This window comes from Ipomoea nil, unplaced genomic scaffold (assembly GCF_001879475.1).
Source record: "Ipomoea nil cultivar Tokyo-kokei standard unplaced genomic scaffold, Asagao_1.1 scaffold0875, whole genome shotgun sequence".
NCBI classification, from domain to species: Eukaryota; Viridiplantae; Streptophyta; class Magnoliopsida; order Solanales; family Convolvulaceae; genus Ipomoea; species Ipomoea nil.
The window spans coordinates 252,422-275,874 of record NW_017617303.1 but is presented as its reverse complement, the minus strand read 5'-3'; the positions used below and the strand labels follow the sequence as shown (position 1 = coordinate 275,874).

Below are 23,453 nucleotides of genomic sequence, written 5' to 3'. Positions count from 1 at the left end.
ATCCCTAATTCTATCTACGGCCTCCGAACTTCCATGCAAGGACTCAATCGCTGGAAAAGCCGATAGCGACGAAGACTGGGTCGCGTCGCGAACCATCGTAGAAGCCTACCGATCGCCAAACTGGATTGCTTCACCGACTCCGACCCGAAAGAGATGGATTTCTCCTTCGCGAAAGCCCTAATTCCATTCTTGTCCCTCCAGAACCTCTTCCCGCAAGAAGTTTTCGTCAATCCCCCAACTCTATTTCTGCAATCGGGTGCAGATTGTCACACAATGATAATGTGTATGACATCATCGAGCCTATGGATCCCGCTGCTGATGAGCTCCGGAGTGGTGGTAGAATCTGGGTCCAAGGGAGAAGAATGGGTCGAGTAGTCCAAGCCAATCTCGATGATGTGTGGATGCGAGGCATCGTCCCCCGCCGTCGGAGCTGTTGGATTTAGAGTGTCGGAAATGGGTGAGTAGACGCTGGGAGCGTGGATGGAACCCATTTCCGAGTTAGGGATTGGGAGAGAAGACGAGCTATGATTCGACGACGAAACTCAATTTGGGGAAGAAAATTGGATTGAGCTGAATTGACAAAAATGTTGAATCAAAAGAGATTAAGCTGAATTGACACAAATACCCCCCATTTAGATGGTCATCTAACAGGAATACAGACAGAGGATCAAAATTGTCATAGTCACAATAAGTGTGTCCATAAATTGTCCAAATTTTTTATGGAGGACTAAAATTGTCTATGTCACTATAAGTCTAGGACCAAAAAAGGAATTCACTCTTAAATATAATATCCAATACTATAAAATGTATTTTTATATTTCAATCACGAATAATTTTTGTTTTTGTATTAAGTTAAGTTGTGTTAATTAAAAACAAATGTTAGAATTTACCAGTTTATTTTCACAATTATGAAATTGCCTAATTGTAAACTCTAAACATTAGCTCATAATTTTGAATTTTTTTTTTTATTGTACTTGGTAAAAAATGGTAGATATAATATCTTAACTCTACTAAATCTTCATAATTATGAAAAAAAAAAAAGTGTGTAAAAATTTCTTTAATTGTTGATATAAAGGAAAATATGCTTACATTTTCCTAGAATATGTGATTTTGTTGGCAGACAAAAAATTACTTTCCTCATTGTGTAGACCATTTCACACAAGACCTCTCTCAATTTCTTTGTAGATTTTGATTTTAAGGTTTTTCTTATATTGAATGGAAAGAAAAGTGGATATTACTACTTTGCCCTCTAATTTCATTGTACTTTTACAAAATAATAATAATAATAATAATAATAAAAAATCAAGGAATGACTATTAGTGATAGTTTCGGTGGTAGGCTTGTATGTTGAAGACCAAAATTGGTAATGCCTCAAATTAAGATGATCTTTAGTGGAATTTACTCAAAAAAAGAAAAAAGAAAAGGAATAAGGTTTAAAGTGGGCAATAAACGTAATCTGAAAGTGCAATTAGGTCATTGAAGGAAAAAAAAATGCAATTTGGCTGCCTTATCTCTTCAAAGTTTTTTTTTTTTTTTTTCTTTTTTAATGAAGGGATGAAGGCAGTGGCCCTGGCTAATTATCCTGTTCTTTTTTTTTTTTTTTTTTTTTTAAATCTTAACTAATTACCCGTTGGTAACTTGTTACTGCAGGTCACTTGGAAGAAATTACATGATTTTACCGTGTTCAGTGGACTAATTGTATTTTTTTTTTTTTGGTTTAATGGCTTAATTACATTTTAAGGTTACATTTAGTGGTCAAGTGGTATTAAAGTCTTTCATGAAAATTTGAAGCAAATAATTCCACTATACATTTGGACTCCGCTTTTCCAAATTTTACGTTTTTTTTTTAGAGTTAATACCCAAAATCGTCCTCGACTATAGTGGTTTTTCTCAATTTCGTCCTAAACGACTTTGGTGACCTAATATCGTCCCAGACTTTTGTGTTTCGCTCAATTTAGTCCCAGACTTTTGTGTTTTTGCTCAATTTAGTCCCTCATTTGTTATTCTGTCCATTTGGTGTTAAATAATAGACAATTCAGTAATTTTAATATTGGCATCTCTTTACCCATAGACATGTGAACCGCGAAATCCCTTTTTTTTTTACGAATTACTCCCAGAATTACTCCTAAAACTGCGAATATACAATTTGATTTGCAGGTCCGGGAGTAATTCTGGGTGTAATTCGTACAAGAAAGAAGAATTTCGCACTTCACAAGTTGAAAGTAAAGAGAGATCAATATTGACATTATTGAATTGTCCCTTTATTTAACACCAATTTGACGGAATAACAAATGGAGGACTAAATTGAGCGAAACACAAAAGTCTGGGACGATATTAGGTCACCAAAGTCGTTTAGGACGAAATTGAGAAAAACCACTATAGTCGAGGACGATTTTGAGTATTAACTCTTTTTTTTATTAACTATGTTCTTAATTAATTTAACTAAACGTTTAATTACATTTTTATTCTAATAAATGCAATGTTTTGAAATAAATATATGTTCCGAAACTGCATAAGAAATTAAGAACATTACGTAATTAAAAAACAAAAAATCATCACTGAAAGCGTATATAAATATAAGTAACTTGGGCAACTCTCATCCTTAGTCACTGAATTGATTTAATAACTACAAAATTTTAAATTTGACTTTTTATAGGAGTTGCTTGTTGGTCTTTTTGATTTGAACCAATCAATTATGAGTAATATAGTTTGGTTTATTTCTTGTGGTTTTTAGTCATTCAATGACTAAAATCATCACTTTATACATAACTTATGAGTTAAACGTGGGTCAAAGTATATATAATTGAATAACCAAAATATAATTATCCTTAAAATATATATGTAATTTGATAGGGAATATATGAGTACGGCTAGACGTATTCGAATGAGACCGGTTAGAACTGACCATCTCCGACCTCTGTTAACCCCATATCCCGACCCGAACAAACATTCGGTAGACTCCATTTTGCACTAACCTCTCCTGACCGGGAAGTCCATTAACATGACTGGTCGCTAAGCCTTTTGCCCCCCCCCCCCCCCCCCCCACCCCCCCCCCCCCCCCCCCCAATTAATTCAAAGATACTCACTGGACAGAACAATCATTCATATCACATCTCATCACCTTTTCAGTCTCATCTAAACACTTGACATGATAGTTATGACCACCCAACCTACACTCAGCAAATGTAAGACATACCAATAGCCCGTCATGTACACCATGTCTTACCTATAAAAGACACATTAATTGCTAGAGTGAGGGACCTTTGGACTTCTCCCGCACATTAGACACTTCCGACCATCCTATTTTGTTTACTGATCTCATCACTAACAGGAGTAGTCATATTCACTCGGGTTTAGACACAAAACCATGGAACTACTAATCCAACCCCGATATTTGTCACATCATAAAAAAATAGTAATAATTAAATCTTCTTAATATAAACCTAAAAACTAAGTTAATAATTAATCATTTAAATATAATACAGAGTATGTGGTTTATATTATCTATTTATTATATTTTAAATTATTATAATAGAATCATACTTTTAACATTAAACATCATTGTTGGACACTTATTTTTACACATCACACATATAAATACTAATTTCTTGATAAATGTGAAAGTAGACCATGTGCTCAATTTGAAAGTATATGAGATACTATATTGTAATAGAGCCACTAGCATTCCAAAAAAGACCATGTGCTCAATTCTGTATTTTTTATTTTTGAAAATCAATCACAAGCTAGTTATAGATTTGTATTTTGATCAATGCATTCTGAATATACTACAAGAAATTATAAAGGTCATGTTTGGTAAAATAGTTAGTCTATAGGCCAAGTTTGACTTATTTAATCACTATTAGCTCTTTGACTTGGTTAAAAAATCAATATAAGTATTTGGTTAATTGCCTTTTTGTAACTTCAAAATGTTAAAATTCGAAAAGCTACTTCTTCAATTAGCTTTTTGAGAAAAGAAATTATACCAAACAGCTATCAGTTAACAATTAATTTACCAAACACATTTCTACAATTAGCTAATGTTACCAACTAATTATACCCTCTAATTAACCCAATCAACTAACAGCTATCAGCAATAACCATCTACCAAACAGCGCCAAAATGTTTCTTTTATTTTAATATTTGTTTGTGTATAGATACGTGCTATGAATTTGAGAGAATGCTTTTGGTATTTACCCTCTTCACCTTTCTTTAGAACTGAGATTATAACATTATGGCTAAGCAGCTGATAATAATATCCAAGTGGTGTGATAAATAATTTATCTCTAATTATATAATTCAAGTGATATAGTCTCGCATAGTTTCATAGCAATTACACGTTCAACATTCTCTATAATCATGAACATTGGTCCATCTAGTAAGACAAATCACTAATATAAGATACATTTTTTATATAGGGAAAATGGTCAAATACACTCTCAAATTTTACCCAAAAAATTAATTAGACCTTAAATTGTTTAAAGTTACAATTAACCCATCAACATTTTATTTTTAGTGCAGTGAAGTTTAAAAATCGAATAGTGACCTGTGATAACAGATTACTAAGATTTCAATAACCCTCTGACAGACTATAAATTAACCATCAACCGGCACCGATTACCGGTCACCATAAAAGAATCCTCAGAAGGTGATTCTATTGTTGGCCTAATTGTTATATCATTTAAATTTCAAGGGACTATTTAACCATTTTATTTTTTTTGAAGGGGTTTTTTAACCTAAAATTATTGTGGATTCAATTCAAAATTTCTAAAAGTGTTAAAGGGGTGATAAGCAGAAATTACAAAAGTTGGGGGACCCATTTTATTATTTCAAAATTCAAATTATCATAAAAAATTAAAAATTCCTCACAAAAAATCACACTCCCTCACTTTGTACTTCCGCTCAACACATTTATACCCACAAGCAAATCAAATCACCTCCTCATTCGGACTCCAAGCTTCGAGAATCAATCGGAATTAATGGTAAATCTGATTTGGTTTTATTTGTCTGTGTCCTGAAAATAAAATCAATTGAGTTTTATTTGAGATTTTTAGGGCTTAATAATTTTCCTATGAACTATATTCGGCCTGTTTGAACTGCTGCTTTTAGATTTTGGACTATGTATTACAGTTTTCAAGTTTTGATTAATTTTCTGCTATATATTTCAGTTTGTGTATTGAGGAATTGCTGGAGAGGTGGAGAGAAAGATAATTGAGAAAAATTATTACCAATTTATTGATATAAAACAAGAATTTGTAGTGAAATGATGAACACAATTTTCACATTAGCTGGGATGTGGTCGGATAAACTAAGAGAGATGTCTTAGATGGCTTCAGACTTTAGTTTTAATGGGCTGTGGAGTGTGATGCTTGGTAGATAATATATATATATATATATATAGCTTTGCCATTTCCTGGGAAAACCTTACTTATGATTTCAGCTTATAATTTTCAACAAGGGTCCTGTTTGTAGAGTTTCTGAATTGAAGTTAGTTGTGCTTCATCTATGTTTGCTAGTTGTCTATGAGATGAGAATTATGATTATTTTCATGCAGTTTAGGAATGAGAACCTCTCTATTAAGAACTTGTTTCAAGGTTAATATGTGCCCTTTCTGATATTCATATTTACTTATCAAGTGTTGTTTTTCTCCTTTCATATTTATTTACTAAGTGATTAGGATTTTCACACTTGTAATGCCTCATTTTTGCTATATCTTGAGACAATTAAGTTGTATTTCCTAGTTTTGTCATTCTTGAGTTTTAGTTTCCAGTGGGTATATGACAAATAAACTTAATTGATACAAGTTTCCGTTAAGTCGTTAACCTCAATATCTATTATGATTGAGTGCAACGAAGGTACTAACTATAACAGTCTAGGGGCGTATAATCATATTGTAATACTAGTTAAATTGAAATAGAGAAGATTTCTATTTCAGCATCAATGTCATTAAAATGTAAAGATGCTTAAGAAATCACAGATGAAGTTTTCTACCTGGAATATTTTCCGGTGGGAGCGAATTTGTGTTCTAGCCTCAAATCTGTTTGGTTATATGTGTATTCTTTTGTTGAACTGCTGAAATTGGCGTTTGGCAGGATGGGCATGATGGAGATAGTTCAAAACAAAGCACTGATATGACTGTATTTGTAAGTTTTCGTATAAACTATTTAATTTTCACTTTCTTTGAGATAAATACTCCAGGGTGTCTAACAAGCAAACTTGGATTTTCCAATTGTAATATCAGCAATAGAAAATGGATTTAATGAATACTGACCTCAAGTATTAAGATTTCTAGTATACATTCTTGTGTTCATGGTGAATGTTTTCTTTCCATACCCCTTTCAGGTACAAAATCTTCTTCAACAAATGGTGAGTTTTCGGGCTCCTCCAGGGTTTTTCTTTGATTAATTCTATCATTTGAATGTTTCACAGATCTATCAGTTTTTAAATGATTTTCCTTTTCATTGCAGCAAAGTAGGTTTCAGGCAATGTCTGAATCTATCATTTCAAAAAATATCCTTTTTCCATTGCCTTCTTTTTATATTATATCACCTTTTTTTTTTATTTTTTATTTTTATATATACCTCTTGCACTCTTGCATTTCTTTCTTAGACCAACTATTTCATGCATTTCCTTTAGGGTCCGCTTGGAAACCTGGAAAATGTTTTCCGAGTTTTCAATGTTTGGATGCAACAGGAAAATCCAGTCAACGGAAAACATTTTCCGTTGACTGGGGAAAATGATGCCATTTTGGTGGAAAATGACTTCCGCCAAAATTTGGCGGAAGTCATTCTCCGCCAAAATTTGGCGGAAGGGTTTAAACATACAATTCTACTCATTTTTTTCAGAAAATAAACTAAACACACCAAGTTTTCCAAAATGCAACCAAACACGGGAAAAGAAAATGTTTTTTGGAAAATGACTCATTTTCCTGCTTTCCAAACGGACTGTTAGTTCAAAATCAATTTTAAGTGAATATGTTGCAACTGCCAATGGCGATAAGAAAGGTGTCATGATGAATTTGTAGTCTCTTTTACTGTCATGGGAATGTTTAAGAGTGCCTTAATTATGCTTTGTGTAAAAATAAATTTTGCCCTTGACAATGTTGCACTTGATGAGATGGGCAATCGGATTGATGAATTGGAGCAGAGCATTAATGATCTGAGGTCAGAAATGGGTCAAGACGGGTCTCCATCACCATCAGTGGCATTGAAGTCCAAGGAAGAGCCCAAGTCGGAAAGTGATTCAGCGTAAAACTATGCATACTGTAGTATCTAGATATGGCTGGACGGGCTTTTGTCATGTTTGGTATGATTTCCATAAGATTATTTTGCTATAGTGGGTTAACTCTTGGAATTTCAGCATCTTAATTATATTTTCTTTAGAACCGGATTTCACAAGGAAAATTCTCCAAATGCCATTTGGTCTTTCTTGAATTTGTTGTATTCTCTATATGTAGTGTAATATACTTGGGAGCTTGTTCAAGCCTATCCATGTGGTTTAGCATTATTTGTTTAACCTGATAAAAATTATAGATTTATGCCTATCAGGTGAAAATTAAAACCACATGCTCTGGTTTAAGCACTTGCTCAACCCCTCCCCCCACCTCCCAAACCTGGTTTTATTTTTTTTATTTTTTTTTATTTTTTTTTATTTAAATAATGGAATGTAATCTGTGTGCTCACTGTGGTGCAGTTGCAATGGTGACTTTTTAACTAAATAGTGAAGATCAAAAGATTATGCAATGGAAAATAGGTTTTTCAAAGAGTTTTGTTGAAATGAATGAATGTGTGAGAGTAGATAGATAGAAATTAAAGTGCTGATATGAGACTGAAGATTTTATAGTGATTCAAGATGATGTAATATTTCCTTGATACAATTACAGTGAATGAAAGATCAAATGTTTTATTACAAAGCCAACACTAATTAATTAATATAGGTTTTCAAAGACAACTCCTATTACTCTTCCTCTATTTTGACCTCTCAATAGGTACAACAATTTAACACAAAGGTTGAAAGAAAATAATTCCAAATAAGAGCATCCATATAAGTTAGAGTTTTTTTTCTCCAATTTTTTGTGGGTCTCAACATCCATCTCATCACTCAATCACAAAAATCTTTCTCCACATTAATTTGAAATTTTTTATTAATTTTTTTATGGACCCACCATTTTTTTTATCCTTTATTTTAATTACTTCTTTATTTATTTGAATTATAAATTTATAATTGTAATGAAATTAATTAAAATAAACGTACCTATATTTAATTAAAATGATAATTACAAACATTTAAATAATTTTCGTTGTTACTCTTTTTATTTTAATCATTTTAAATTTTAATTGTAATTAAATCGTTCAAAATTTAATTCAAAAATATTAAATTTGATATTTTACAAAAAAATAAAATTAAAATAATAAAACAATAAAAATAAACAAATTAAATGTAAAAAAAAAGGAGATACATGTGAAAAACAAAACAGAAACAAAAAGAAAAAAAATAAAAAAATTAAAGATTATTGTGTTTAGATTTGACATGTGCAGATTGCGTCCAATAGTTGCTTGCAATTTGACCATAAAATATGTTTTTTTTTTTTTTTTTTTTTTTTTTTTTTTTTTGCAATTTTCAAGAACCTTTGTTGATAAGATATGATTCACCTTGGATAATGTGCCAACGATCCAAAAGCAGTAAGGAATAGACAGTGAATGTTAGTGGAGAAGTCCTTTTGCTTAGTTATATCAGCCACATATTGCTCAATAGAAGTCTTGCTATTAACACTTTTATTGTATGCTCAAACTCGTGCTGCTCTCAACCTCTAGTGTTTGTTGAAACCCTCCAATATTGAAAAGTGTTGTTGTGCTAATGCAAGCCATACATCACATGACAAAAGTCCTTGCTTGTAAGAGTCGTGTTGCTTATAGGATTCCAATTGTCACAAGGTATTGCTGTTATCAACTTACGCCGTTGCATGAGTAAAGGCTTATTGTATGATGATGCCAACAAATATGTCACCTTAGAACTGGTGTTGTTGTGAAGTTGTGCTGCATATGTAGACTCTTGCTTCTGGTGACTTCACCACTATGAAGTTAGCATCTAAGACTAGCTGTGTTGAGTCCTTATTGTATATATATCACTTGGGGTGCGTTTGGAAACCCGAAAAATGACTTCTGAAAAATGTTTTTCAGGTTTCGGGAAAATGAGATGGAAAATAGTTATGTTTTGAAAAAAAATGAGTTTTTTTTTTTTTTTTTTTTTTTTGAAAGTCATTTTCCAAGGTATGCATATGCAAAATTTGTCTGGCCTAATTTCTAGCGGGCTTTTGCAGGCCGGCCCACCAAACCCGTGGGCTAGGGTTCATGCAACCATAGTTTGCCCCGCACAGGTTTACGGGCGCCGTGGGCCGGACCGTGGACTTTTTTATTCGCAATTAAAAAAATAAGTAAAGCCTACAAAGAGTAAAATCTATAAATATTTTTCGTATTTAAAATTTTTTAAAAATTATATTTTTAAATGTGTGTGTGTGTGTGTGTTATTAGGGCCTAGCCTGCGGGTTGGCCCGTAGCCCGTGCGAGTTAGCCCGCATGGGTTGCGGGTCTTAGAGGGCTAGGCCCATTAGGCCCTCTATTTCGCGGGACTTTTTTTGTGGCCCTAACCCGCCAAATTTATAATATATTATACTTTCAAAATGGATAATGAGTGAATGGAAAATTAAATTCTCAAAGCAGACCCATTTGAGTTGTAAAATGAAGTATACAATTCTGTTCATTTTCCTGCTCATTTTATGGAAAATGAACCAAACATAAAAAGACAGTTTTTCGTTGTGTAGCCAAACACCGGAAAGAAAAATGTTTTCTGGAAAATGACTCATTTTTCAGAGTCATTTTCCAGAAAACATTTGCCAGAAGTCATTTTCCTGCTTTCCAAACGGAGCCTTATGTGATTTTGTAAAGAAAAATCAGTTTACTAATACACAATTTTTTTGAGGGGGGAGGGGGGAGTGACCATGTTTTTGAAGGCGATGGGGTACCCCCTCCACGACAAAAATATACATTTGGCAAACAACATCATGGATACATTCCGCTTAGAATACCCTTACGTGTTTTCACACTCAACACTCGCAACAGAGGAGGAGTTAGAATCTTTCAAGCCATATAAATAATCAACATAACCCGAAAATACGTAAAAAAAAAAAAGAAGAATTATTCTACATAAAAAAAGTGACAAAACAGCAAGCTAATTCGACGAAAAAATAACATGTTAGCATTTTGTTTTTTATTTTATTTTTCCATGTAAACAAATTAGATTGGTTACTTGTTAGAAACTTGCTAAAAATGTTAGATGAAAAATAATTGAAAATATAATGGCCTAGATGGACTATATTTTAATTAATGGTGCTAGATGAACAATCAATGTTAGTACATGGATTTATTTGACCCTTCTGCCCTAATTAAACTATCAAAAAAATGCAATGACGTCCAAATACTACCTATCCAATAGGCTCATTTGACATCTTATAATGATTTTTCTTGGAGTTAATTCCACCAGAGGCCCCTTGTCTTTAGTGGCAATTCCAAATTTAGTCCCAGACTACCATTTTTGTCATTTTACATCCTAGACTATCGTTTTTGGATACTTTTAGTCATTCTCATGATTTTTTCTATTTTTAGTAAGGGCATTTTTGTCTCTTCATGTTTTTCTTTTGTTATTTTTTTGGTTTCAACCAGTTTTAATGGTTTAGGACGAATTAATTACCAAAATGGTCCCTTGACTATAGCAAAATTACCAATTTAGTCCTTGATTATTTTTTAAACCAATTAAGTCCCTCAACTTTAAAAATTTTAATCAATTTGGTCCTCTGTTAGTTTGACCGTTAATCAACTGTTAACTTGGGACCAAATTGATAATTCCGCTATAGTCAGGGGATCATTTTGATAATTAACTTTAGGAGTGGGCAATTCGGTTTAGTTTTCTCGAATCGAACCGTACCGTACCGAACCGAACTAGTTTGGTTCGGTAATATACCGAACAACCGAACGGTAAGGGAAGAAAAGATGAAGAAAAAGGCTCATGTTTGGTGTTGGGTATTTGCAAGAGTCAAGTGAGCACTCTTTCCTTAAAACCTTATTTGCCACCTCCCAAAGATGCTAGGAGCGTTGTGGCCTAGGCTTCCCAGGATAAAACATGCTAGTGATTCAATGTTTGAGCACTCAAACAAGGAATCCGGCGAGCAAGACACGGTTATGAACACAATAGGCTAAAGAAGGAGTAGAAGCAGAGAGGTTTTGAGGCTAAAAATTGAACTTTCGTGTTCTATTTTTCTGTGTGTGAAACTCTACTGCCTCTACCCTCTCTTATATAGGGTTGAAGGAGCCAATAGCCTTTATTATGGCAATTAAAAATGACATTAAAGCTGCCTTCCAACAGCTATAACAGTAGGCCACTACCTGAGAATTGAATTCAGAATTCAAAATTGGAGTTAATAGGATATTAATTCCGTAACAGATGAATTCAATCCCCATAATAGTCAGAACTTTCGGGTTCCAGACCGTTGGCGTACAGGGTTCGGTCTCAACTTTCGACCTTACCCAGTTTCGGCCCTTGCACCTCTCATGGTCTCTGTTGCACGAGAGTTGTGCTCTCGGTGCACCACAACCTCTCGTGCTCTCTTGTAGCACGAGAGTGGTGCTCTCGGTTTCGACCAACCGAGGCAAGTGACTATATCGGTTGGAAAATGATACCGACCAACCGAGGCAAGTGACTATATCGGTTGGAAAATGATACCGAAGTTTGGCATAATTTACCAAGCTCGGGTTTGAATCAAGCTTTTTTCAATCTCGTCTAGTTGAAATTTGATTTGCACCCCCCTCGCGCGAGAGAACCTCTATGCTATACAATTCTACAAGCTTTAAAAGAGCTCTTGTATATAAGGGGGGAAAATCTTCATTCCAAAGCAATGTGGGACAAAAGCTCACTTTTTCCCTTCATTTTCCAACTCAAATGGGTCTACTTTGAGAATCAATATCTCATTCACCCATTATCCGTTTTGAGCGTACAATATATCAATCTCTTCATCTCACTATGAAGAATCCGAATCCACTTTGACCCGACCCAAATTGGAAGTGGACCCCACTGATAATTGTACCACAAAATAGCCACTTAACATGCAATTTTATGCCATTTAAGCTATTTTTTCCAACAGCATGTGCCTGGTTCTAGGACTCTCGTTTCTATTTAGCTTGTGCAGGTTCAGACAAAGCAAAGAAATTATTATGGAGTCTCAATTACAGCTTCAAGCAAAAAAAGAAAATTTAGCAAAGAAAACAATCACGATGTACATTTTGAGTGGGAACTCTTTTGGTAATCTCATATGAATAAATACAATTTGTGTATTTATTGATAACTGGTTTTCCCGGCTATATTGGTTTTCTTGGTTATATATATGGATTCTCTTACTGCAGTTTATATCGGCTTTTGGATTATCTTTTTGGGTTATTGTTATAAATTCATATTTATGGACATTATTATGGCATTGATTACTTGATTTGTAACTGTTGTAACAGTCAATTTGTATAGATTATATATATATGATGTATAAGGATATAATGAGATAAATGAATAAGAGATTCCCCTTTTCTCTTTTCTCTCCATTCTGTTTTTATTTTAACACGTTATCAGCAGTGATGCTCTACCCAATGATTATCGGAGACGTTACGGAGATGTTTGGTAGAAAGCGACCGGCGGCACATTGACTCCCGGAGACCTCCGTTCGTCGAAGGCCAATTGCCAGCTGCGAAGACCAATCAAGTCTTGTTTGGATCGCCGAGAAGAGAAGGCCAATCTGGTCTCGGACTGCGACGTCCGATCGTTCGTGAGAGACGATGAATGGTGAGTGACCGAGATGATGAGGCATACTGGAGCTCTATTGACACACCAACAATGGAAACCCCCAGGTTAAACATTCCAATTTCTGACTTTTTAAGTCATAGGGTTTTAGATTCATCTATATATGAATATTTTTGAAATTGTTGGTTTATCTGTTTCTATGACTATTCAATCTGTCTGCATCTCAATCACATGAAATACATGTTTTGACGATTGTAACTGCTAAACGGCTTCGTACGCTGCGGATCGAAACCCACGCGTTGGAACACAGTCTAATGGATCAACATTGATTTTTTTGATGAAAACATACCATGAACCCCTTGAAATTTATATAATACTTTTTGGGACAAGCTTGTTGTTGTTGTGGAATCGTAAGCGCTTAAGGTTTCATGGACTGACCTACAAATCTTCCAGGTTTCATCCCCTCATCTTAAAGTGTTAATTCAGTTTCCCGGGGGTTCTCCCAATTGTGCCTGGGTATGGCATGCAAACCTTAAGCTTATTAAATTGCTGTTGCATGCTTAGTTTTGGATTCTTCCTGATATGGATATGATATGCCTTTTATTTTTTTAAGTGGCGGTATCAATTTTTCTCGTCTTATTTGTTAGCCAAACTAGTGGATGAATTTTTCCTAAAGAAAATAGTTCCTCCAAATGTTGGCAATATTCAACCATATAGTTGCATATCTAAATGTTGGTAGTGTAGCAATGGTTTCTTCAGTGTCCCTAATCCACTTGCCAGTAGAAACTATTATGTTTTTCAAAATGGTCTAAGGCACGAATTGCCTTGGCATACTACTTATATTTGTATCATTTGCATCTTGAAGTATGCAGATTTTGTATAGCTTTCTTTCATAAACTCTCATTACTTGTTTATGTTTAAGTTGTTGGAAAGTAAAAATAGAATAGAGAAAAAAAAGGGAAATCTCATATTCATCCATCTCACCTCTATACAACAAGTATGAAGTATATATACATACAAGGTAATTAACAAAAGCAATAATGAGAGATAATTACATAACCGTTACAAACGTTACAATACTATATAATAATGTCCATAATAAGTATAATATTTATAACACTCCCCCTTGGACATTATTTGATCACGGTCTTGTCTCGTCAAAAACTTGCTAGGAAAACCCCGTGGGAAAAACCTAGACAAGATAATAGTACAGTAGAACATATATTCATGCCTCATTAAAAACTTCACTAGGAAAACCACGTGGGAAAAACCTAGTTGAAGAAAAAGAGTACATGATATATGTAAAAACATATATTGTATTTGGTCGCCTCATTAAAAACCTTAACTTAAGAAAACCCTGTGGGAAAAACTTAGTTAAGGAAAAAAGAGTACAACCATAAGCCTTCAGGGCGCAAACCGCATAATCTTCAGAATTTTGGGGTTTGTCCATTTAAGCAATTATTTTGCAACATTTCCTCTTTTACATCATTATATCATACTCATGCCTCGTTAAAAACCACACTAGAAAAACCCAATGGGAGAAAACTAGTGAGGAAAAGAGTACATGATATTTTTGTTTTTATGCGTTGCAAATAGTGCGCAACTGTTAGTCTTTTATGACTTAATCTTCAGGATTTTACGTTCAATATTCCAGATTGATTCAAGTAAATGTATTTCCCGTCTCCCCCTGGAGATAACAATCTTCAAGTTTTACATATATTTCAAAATTTGAAGAGATGGATTAGACAAATCTTCTGGATTGTCACTAGAGTAGTGTACAATAATCTTATGCCTCTTCTAGAGCTCATATAACATTTGTGCAACACAAGTGTTATTGTCCTCATTTGAACATTTAGGGAAATTCATTGTATAACCAGTTTGGACTTGGCATTGTGGGGATCAAACAAAACAGCCAGTACCCAAGTAGCCTATTAAAACCGTATCATGGTTTCTTACATAAATGTCATGTCTTTGTATCTCGAAGATACCGGAGGATATGTTAATCATTATTCAAGTACTTCAGTTGTAGGGGAGCACTAGATTTTGCTAGCAATTTTATCGCAAATATGTTGCGATTATGGAACTTCTGGTTCTATAATGGTGCTCCAACGATAATGAAGTAAGGGACTTCGAGTCCAAAAAGGTTCCTTATCTGCTTCAAAAGATTATTAGGCAACCTTTAGTTTGATAAAAACATGACACTTATAAAAAAAACCTTTAGATGTAGGCTGACCGCTGACTGGCGTATATAAAAGAAATCTTCAAAGAAAAACTCGATCTTCAAGTCGAGATAATACTTATAGCTTTCACAAGTTTTTTATTTCAAAAGTCTCAGACATTATCAAGCTCTTTATATATTTCATTGATGTTTACACCATCAATCTTGACTGAGATAATAAATAATAAATAAGTTCATTATCAACCCTTTATCGAGCACACAATGGTACATATTATTCCTTCAATGAGGATATTAACTCCATTCGCAACCCTTTAAAGAGTAAATAATGACTCATAATAATACTTAAATAAATCCTTATTTCGAGAATTATGAATCCATCCAGGATTTCTCAAAATAAATTTAATTGCATATCTAAATTTATTATTCTACCAATTGTATTATGTAGCGGAACTTAATGCCATTTACCGTCGGGGAGTATATTTGATTAAAATCAATTAAGGGTCTCTGCGTGAACCCGTAGGCTACAAACTCACTTCATATCTTATCACCTTGTTATTCTTATTCTCTTTCATGTACACACCCATTTGTAACCTTCAGGGTTAACGCTTAATGGTGTATTGTTATAAAGAGAATTTATTCATTTTAGTGAGTCGAGCTATGCCTTAATTGCTCCTTTATATATTAAATAGTCATGACACTTCTGGTGCCTAACTCTGGATCCAGATTATCATATAACGAGCAATTTGTAATGGCAATTGTATTGTCGACAACTATAACCTTTTTGTAAAACTCCCATATTTGTAAAAGTAATGGCAATTTCTAAAACAACCAGATTCTAAACATTTCCCAAAGATATTTTGATCTGGTCGTTCCGCATCCCTAGTATTACGTTTGTTTGGTGCACCTATAAATTTTTTACTAGGGTTTTTCGTCATCTGGACGAACGTCTGCAGGACATAATTGTTCAAGCTATTTCAAGAGTGACAATATTTCTTTACTAGATCTAGTATTATGATCCATATCTCTTTCACCGATAGATCTCCTACACTTCTAGTGTCAAGGAGTATCGATAGATATGTTTGGTCCAAGGATATAGAACCTAGTCACTTCTTTTATGATCATTATGATCAATAGATGTATTTGGCAGATTATTTGCTAAAATCGCAAATAGATTATCTTTTGAACTTCCAGTTCAATCTAACTAGTACATGGATTTAAATAATGAAGATGTTTTTATTCTTATGAAATTTCTTGGCATTCCAAAAAAAACTACGGAGTAGTATATTATCTCCCCCTAATGCCGAGAAACAATCTTCATTAGCAATGCAGTCAACGTACCCAATTATATGTATTGATCCCCTATCATGGGCTTTCGGTATTTAATCAATAGACGATGGTTTCTTTGATAGCCCTTTTAGAGGTACGTTGTGGTGGTGATATAAAATAGACTGCGCAAATAAAATAACGCAGATAAGGAAATGTTACTTCTGAAACCACGTACTAGGTGAAAAGGGGGGGGGGGGGGGGGGTATAGCAATCCTTGAGGGATTGATTTGTGATATGCATTGAGTTAGACTTGGGTAAAAGGAACTTGACTCATAGTAACGTCATAGCAATCCTTCAGGGATTGATGGGATAGGTGGACCATTTTTGGTCAAGAATTTATTGTCAAGTTTCATACTAAAGAGTGACTCATAGAATTAAAGTCCTTAATGTACCTTCTGGGCAAATAAATATAGAAAAATGCGGGCTATAAAGTTAAATATCATATGCCCAAATCTCATGTCAAAGAGTTTCTATAGCAGAAACTAGCACTATAAACATGTCATAGCCTTTAATTGTTATCACATGCAAGCTAAGGTTTAGCAACGACAGGTGCAACCTAACCATATTGAGAATTCATGATATTGCCACACTTATAAGTTGGGTGATGAATCTCAATAGCTATGGCCTATAGCAAATAATTAATTGCCAACAAGAAATAACAAAAGCTCTTATATGAGCCTAATCAAGAGATTATATGCGAAAATTGTCAATTAAAGAGAAGCATGCAATAGCATGTGATATAATTGTCCCTTATGTCTTGGACACCAAACTCTTAATTGAGTCATGCACATCCATTAAATAAAGAGTATCATGTTTGGTACACACAAGGCATGACATGACAAGAGATATTGTTTATTAATTCATAAATTAGAAAAATGAGAGAAGTACCGTTCGCCGAAGAATAATGAGCACATGTTCGCTGCCGGGCCCATTTATTCCTATTTCGGGGAGTCAAAAATAGCACTTTTCCAAGCAAGCTCTCATTTTATTTCATAGTTTCATATAAGCATGAAAACATCATAAAATAGCAAGATATACAAGCTGAAAACGGCACAAAATTTTCAGAATTTTGACCTGGATTGCAGAATTTTCTGGGAAAAAACAGTAACACATTTTGACCCCAAATTTTACAGATATGTAGTTCAGCAGGTCTAGAACGTACACGAAAATTTTCATGCCAATCCAAGGTGTAGAAGTATTTTTCCTGAAATTTTTCACAACATTGCTCCAGGCAGAAAAATAATTGGCAGCACACTGCCAAAACTTTACAAATTTTTCTGGAATAACCAAAGCATATTTTTAACAAAATATTTTTACAGACATCAAATATCACGAGTCTAGGTTCTCCAGAAAAAAATTCATGCCAAAAGGAGTTCAAAAATTATTTTTCACGAATTTAATTTTCAAACTGCGCCGGTCAGAATTTTCAGGTAGTGATTACTATGTGTAAAAAAAATATTCACAATTTGTTTGCTTCAGGCAAACCAGCATGATGTGAGTCAATTTTGACTTTCGGAGAGTAGCATATAGCATTAGAAATAGAAGTTGCAAACTTCATTCATGAGTCCCGCATAATTTTGTCATGTACTACTACTGGAGTACAATACGACCATTGACAATGAGACCCGCATACACCAAATATCCTTCAGGGATTCACTTAGGGTCTATATATCCTTTTAGATCAAATATCTATTATCGAGGGCTTAAGGCAAGATAACGGGTGACTGATAAAATTAGTGCTCTTGATTTACCTTCGGGGTAAAACTATATTAAAAAAAATTAGACACTATCATTTTGTTTAAATACTCCGATTTACGATTCATTCTAATGCCCAAGACTCATGTGAAATAATTTCTATAGCAAATTAGCACCATCAATTAACTTTTAAAACAATACAAAGCCAATTTTATATTGGGGAAACCGCCCTAGTGCTGTTATTTCTAATTTGTGCTATGACTTGTTGCCTTCTGGGCAATGCTATGTTTAGAATTTTGGCTATAATCACTTGTTGATCAAGATAATCCTTCAGGGACAGTCATATAATAAGCAGTGGCTTTGACGTGCCTTCCGGGCTATCTCCCATTAAGATTTAAACACAGAATATTAATAAATCTTAATCTTTATGACCTATAACAAATAATCCATTAACATTTTAAAAGCCCCATAGAAAATAATTTATAATCACTCTTAATACCAAATTCATAGTTTCATTGAGTTCTAGAATGAGCCCGGCCGACCAACTTACAGGCATGCAATTTAACAGAATGCTATAAACTCTTTGTTAACCCAAATTAAAGAGTACACTAATAAGGCCATACATTATGGTCAAATAGAATATTCTCAGAATTCATATAAAACTTGCTCATGAGCTTAAAACATGGTGACTATGATCATAGAAATAGCAAAGAGCAATCTTGCATAACGTTGTGCAGATTGAAATATATACGGCAACCACAAAGCAATTATCACCTCACCAAATTCAATGTTATCAGTGCACAACAAATATTGTGATGCTTCGTAAAAGTTGTGCCAGTCAGTTATCATTGCAAGAATAAAACAAAACCGCATATATCTTATACATACAGCCAACTAGTTCAATTAGAGCAGAGCGTTTTTTTTTTCTTTTCTTTTAAGAAAGAAAACCCGGGAACATGCAATAAGATCAAATCATCTTCAAGTTTCATTCTCCAAATACTATAATCAAACTCCAACTCAGATTCAACTGGAGCAACAGTTAGACTTGGTCCAACAAGTTTCATTCTGAGGCATGAATATATTGAGACGTGTTAGCTTCAGGCAAACTGAGTGCTTGTGCCTTCTGGGCATCAGTACTCTGTTATTTTACAAAACGAGCAAATTATGCACATGCATTCAGGATAAAACAAGCAAATTATAAGGCAATCTCAAGATGCTGAAATTGGCAATCTCGGAATTTTCAGGCATGCATTAGTGATCACAATAAAATTCTGAAATATGAAAAGCTATAATCATTTTCAGCAAATGCAAACAGCTCAACACCAATTTATAGGGCAACACTCCAATTGGAAATCTGACTTCTATATGGAGGATCACAAATACTACAAAGTAAGTGCAAAACAAACCAAACAATCCAATATTTTGCTAAACTCAAAAGAAATTCCAGTAAATGAGGTGAACTTCTGAGAACCCCAACATATGAAAGAAGTAAACCAAATACCGCAAATGTCACCACATATTAACTTTCTTCAAATAAAGCTAAAATAATGAAATGGTAGACATTTTAATGTAGATCAAGTTCATTAGCATTGACCAAATAATTAATCAGAATCTTGGGTGCTCTGTAATTCATTCAACTCATTTACTATGAAATCACACAAAGATGTACCCAGCCCATATCATGGACAGCAGGTCTATTAGAAGCAGTAACTCATAGAGTTGGAAAGCTTTTAAACTCATTTGGTCTATTTCTCCAAAGAATTACTACTACTGTTTAAGGGGATACAAAAAATTCAAAACGGCATAATTTTATAATAGGGTGTAAGAGCATGCAAGTGAAATTCAAGACTGTGATCCATGTAACCAGTGGTAATTCCATGTTGTCATTTTGTGTTTTACCACATGAAAAGAAAATTTTCAGCATTTTGAAAGCACAGAACATGCCATAATTGACTACATTCTTCACTTTTACTTGCACACACAATCATATCAGTTTATGAACCGTCATAAACAAGATCTCTTTTAATTTAAAGAAACACCAAAACGAGGTGCATGCAGTAAGCAAATAGTTTACCCATTTCGATCATATATATGAACATAGCAGCAATATATACACAATATATATATGAGTAGGGTACTTAGCTCTTGATCATATAGATGATTGTTTGTTGTGCTGCAGCCGGAGTCTCCCGTTTACAGAAGCAACCTTTCCAGTTTGAGGGATCAACTCCATGGTCAACGCCACTACCAACTCCTTGGTCAGAAACGTTCGATCGCCGGGAATTCATCGCCGATAAACAAACAGAGCATCAAGGAAGGATCATCGGGGATCAACAAACTGAGCATCAGGGAAGGATCGTGAACCCGCCCCGGCCCCAATCAGAGCCTCAGATTGTCCATGCATCACCGCAAGAAGCCGCCGAGGACGAAATCTGAATCGCGACGCGATTGATTGCAACTGACCGCCGATCTTGAAAATGGGGGTTGCGATCATGTTGCTGAGAGACGTTGAGGCCTTGCGAAGGCAGAGGAGTGATGTCGCCGGTCCGATCGTCGATCAACCGTCTGGGTTTCCGATCGGTGATGGCCGCGAAGATCGATCGGCGCGACGGCTGAGGCCTTGGATCGCCGGCTGATCCTAGGGCGGAGAGGTCGAGGCGGTTCGGTGACCTCTCGTCGGGGAATGGGCTGGAGTGGTGCCTCCGCTGCTCACTCCATCTATTGGAACGGTGCCGACCGACCGCTTTTCACCGAACATCTCCGTAACGTCTCCGATCGATAATCGTTGGATAGAGCATCACTGCTGATAACGTGTTGGAAAGTAAAAATAGAATAGAGAAAAAAAAGGGGAATCTCATATTCATCCATCTCACCTCTATACAACAAGTATGAAGTATATATACATACAAGGTAATTAACAAAAGCAATAATGAGAGATAATTACATAACCGTTACAAACGTTACAATACTATATAATAATGTCCATAATAAGTATAATATTTATAACATAAGTAAGCTATTAATTGATTATATTAGTAATTGTTGTTGCTTTGTTGGAATATGAAGTGTGGTGGTGGATCAAACTTTTTCAATGGCTTCCATGTCTTTAATGCATTGGGCTACATGCCTACCAAAGCTTTTACAATGCACCTCTTGAGTGTTGAATTTATTTGCATAAAATTTGAGGCATGCCTGAAAAATTCTGATCGGCGCAGCTTGAAAATTAAATTCGTGAAAAATACTTGTTGAACTCCTTTTTGCCTGAATTTTTTTCTGGAGAACTTAGACTTGTGGTATTTGATCCATGTGAAAAAATTTTCTTAAAAATATGCTTTGGTTGTTCCAGAAAAACTATGTAAAGTTCTGGCAGTGTGCTGCCAGTTATTTTTTTGCCTGGCGCAATGTTGGAAATATTTTTGGGAAAAATACTTCTAGACCTTGGATTGACATAAAAGTTTTTATGTACGTTCTAGACTTGCTAAACTACATATCTGAAAAATTTTGTGCCAAAATGTGTTACCGTTTTTCCCCAGAAAATTCTGCAATCCAAGTCAAAATTCTGAAAATTTTCGCCGATTTCAGCTTGTATATCTTGCTATTTTGTGATGTTTTCATATCTGTATGAAACTATGATATAAAATAAGAGCTTGCTTGGAAAAGTTCTATTTTTGACTCCCCGAAATAGGAATGAATGGGCCCGGCAGCGAATATGTGCTCGTTATCCTTTGGCGAACGGTACTTCTCTCATTTTATTTTCTAATTTATGAATTAATAGAATCTCTCTTGTCGTGCATTGTGTACCACACATGATACTCTTTGTTTAAAGTGGATGTGCATGAGTTATTTGAGATTTAGGTGTCCAAGACATAAGGAACAATTATATCGCATATTGAATATGCATATCTTTAATTGACAATATTTAGCCTATAATCTCTTGATTAGGCTCATAGAAGAGAATTTGTTATTTCTCTTATTGGCAATTAATTATTTGCTATAGGCCATAGCTATTGTGATTTATCACGCAACTTATAAGTGAGACAATAGCATGAATTGAATTCTCAATATGGTTTTCATTGCTAGGTTGCACCTGTCGTTGCTAAACCTTAATTTGATCTTGTGATATCGATTAGTTGATATGAGTCTAAATATTGTGATATATAGCATAAATATTGAATATAGCTTTGCCCAGAAGGCAAATTTGTTGCACTGATATATGATAATAGCACCAGGACAAATTCCCCAAATGTAAAATTGACTTGGTACTGATATTAAAAAGTCAATTGTTATTTGTCCAAATTCAAAGTTTATTGGTTGCGGTAATTTATTATAGCATTGTTTCACATGAGTCTTTGACATTGAAATAAATCTCAAATTTTAGTATTTAAACAAGATGATAGTGCCTAATTTTTAATATAGTTTTGCCCAGAAGGTAAACACTAAGAGCACTAGTTTTTATTGTCACCCTTTGTCGTAAGCCCTCTATTATGAATATTTGATCGGAAAGGATCCATAGACCCTAAGTCAATCCCTGAAGGATTACCATGAGTCTATAATATATAAATTATAAATTATTATGATCCCCCAATGCATACAATGCATGATCCGAACAATTAATTCTTGGTTATCTGGAAAGTTAATTATTGAATTTTACTTCTCGAAGTTCACTTTCCAGATTTTACTACTTGGTTTTTACTTCCCTAATATTACCTCCCCTAATATTACCTCCCGGATGTTATCTTTCAGATGGTACACGAATTCGTTGTACTCCAGTAGAAGTACATGACCAAAATTATTTTAAACATTGTCATCTATGATAGTCACATAGTACTCCAGTAGTACGTAGTACATGACAAAATTATACTAAGTGCTTTGAGTGTCGTCGTTTTTTTTTAAAAGACAACAACACTTAACTTTTGTGAAAATATACTCTTTGAGTTTTAAATCTTCCCTACTTGACAATGTGTTTGGTCATTGGGCTATTTATCTAATAAGGTCTGGAAGACCTCTAATGAGATTGATTTTTGGATGACTAATGATTCATGAATGAAGTCTGCAAGTTCTATTTTTTTTTAATGTTATGTTACTCTGCAAAAATGCTATGTGATTGATAGCCAAAAGTGAATCACATCATGTTGGTTTGCCTAAAGCAAACAAATTGTGAATATTTGATGATGATGCCTCATCATAAATTGAGAAAATGAATTTTTGAGATCCTGAATGATCTCACCATCTATACATCTATATGGCGTTTAACCTATTTAAGATGGTTGTGTACTCGTATAATCTCATTTAATTAATATGTATGTTTTCTCTATTTGGACATATATGATTGCATATACTTTTGAGTATTTATATGTTGCGATTCTTTTAAAATTTTAAAGACCCATTTTTTTTTTTAAATTATGGCATGAACAATTGG

At 34.3% G+C, this 23,453-nt stretch overlaps 1 protein-coding gene across 1 annotated transcript; it reads left to right on the top strand.

Moving 5' to 3' along the window:
• Positions 1 to 4,847: 4,847 nt before the first annotated feature.
• LOC109178921 (heat shock factor-binding protein 1-like) lies at positions 4,848 to 7,496 on the top strand. The gene is made up of 5 exons (XM_019328471.1): positions 4,848 to 4,979; positions 6,090 to 6,140; positions 6,340 to 6,363; positions 6,465 to 6,507; positions 7,106 to 7,496. Exons 1-5 carry the CDS (start codon positions 4,977 to 4,979, stop codon positions 7,246 to 7,248), a joined length of 264 nt encoding a protein of 87 aa, XP_019184016.1. The 5' UTR covers positions 4,848 to 4,976; the 3' UTR covers positions 7,249 to 7,496.
• Positions 7,497 to 23,453: the final 15,957 nt, after the last annotated feature.

Excerpts from the sequence above, each read along its gene's own strand:
- LOC109178921 (XM_019328471.1), top strand. Across the intron at positions 6,141-6,339 it reads GCACTGATATGACTGTATTT|GTACAAAATCTTCTTCAACA; the intron begins GTAAGTTTTCGT and ends TACCCCTTTCAG. Across the intron at positions 6,364-6,464 it reads AAAATCTTCTTCAACAAATG|CAAAGTAGGTTTCAGGCAAT; the intron begins GTGAGTTTTCGG and ends TTTTCATTGCAG.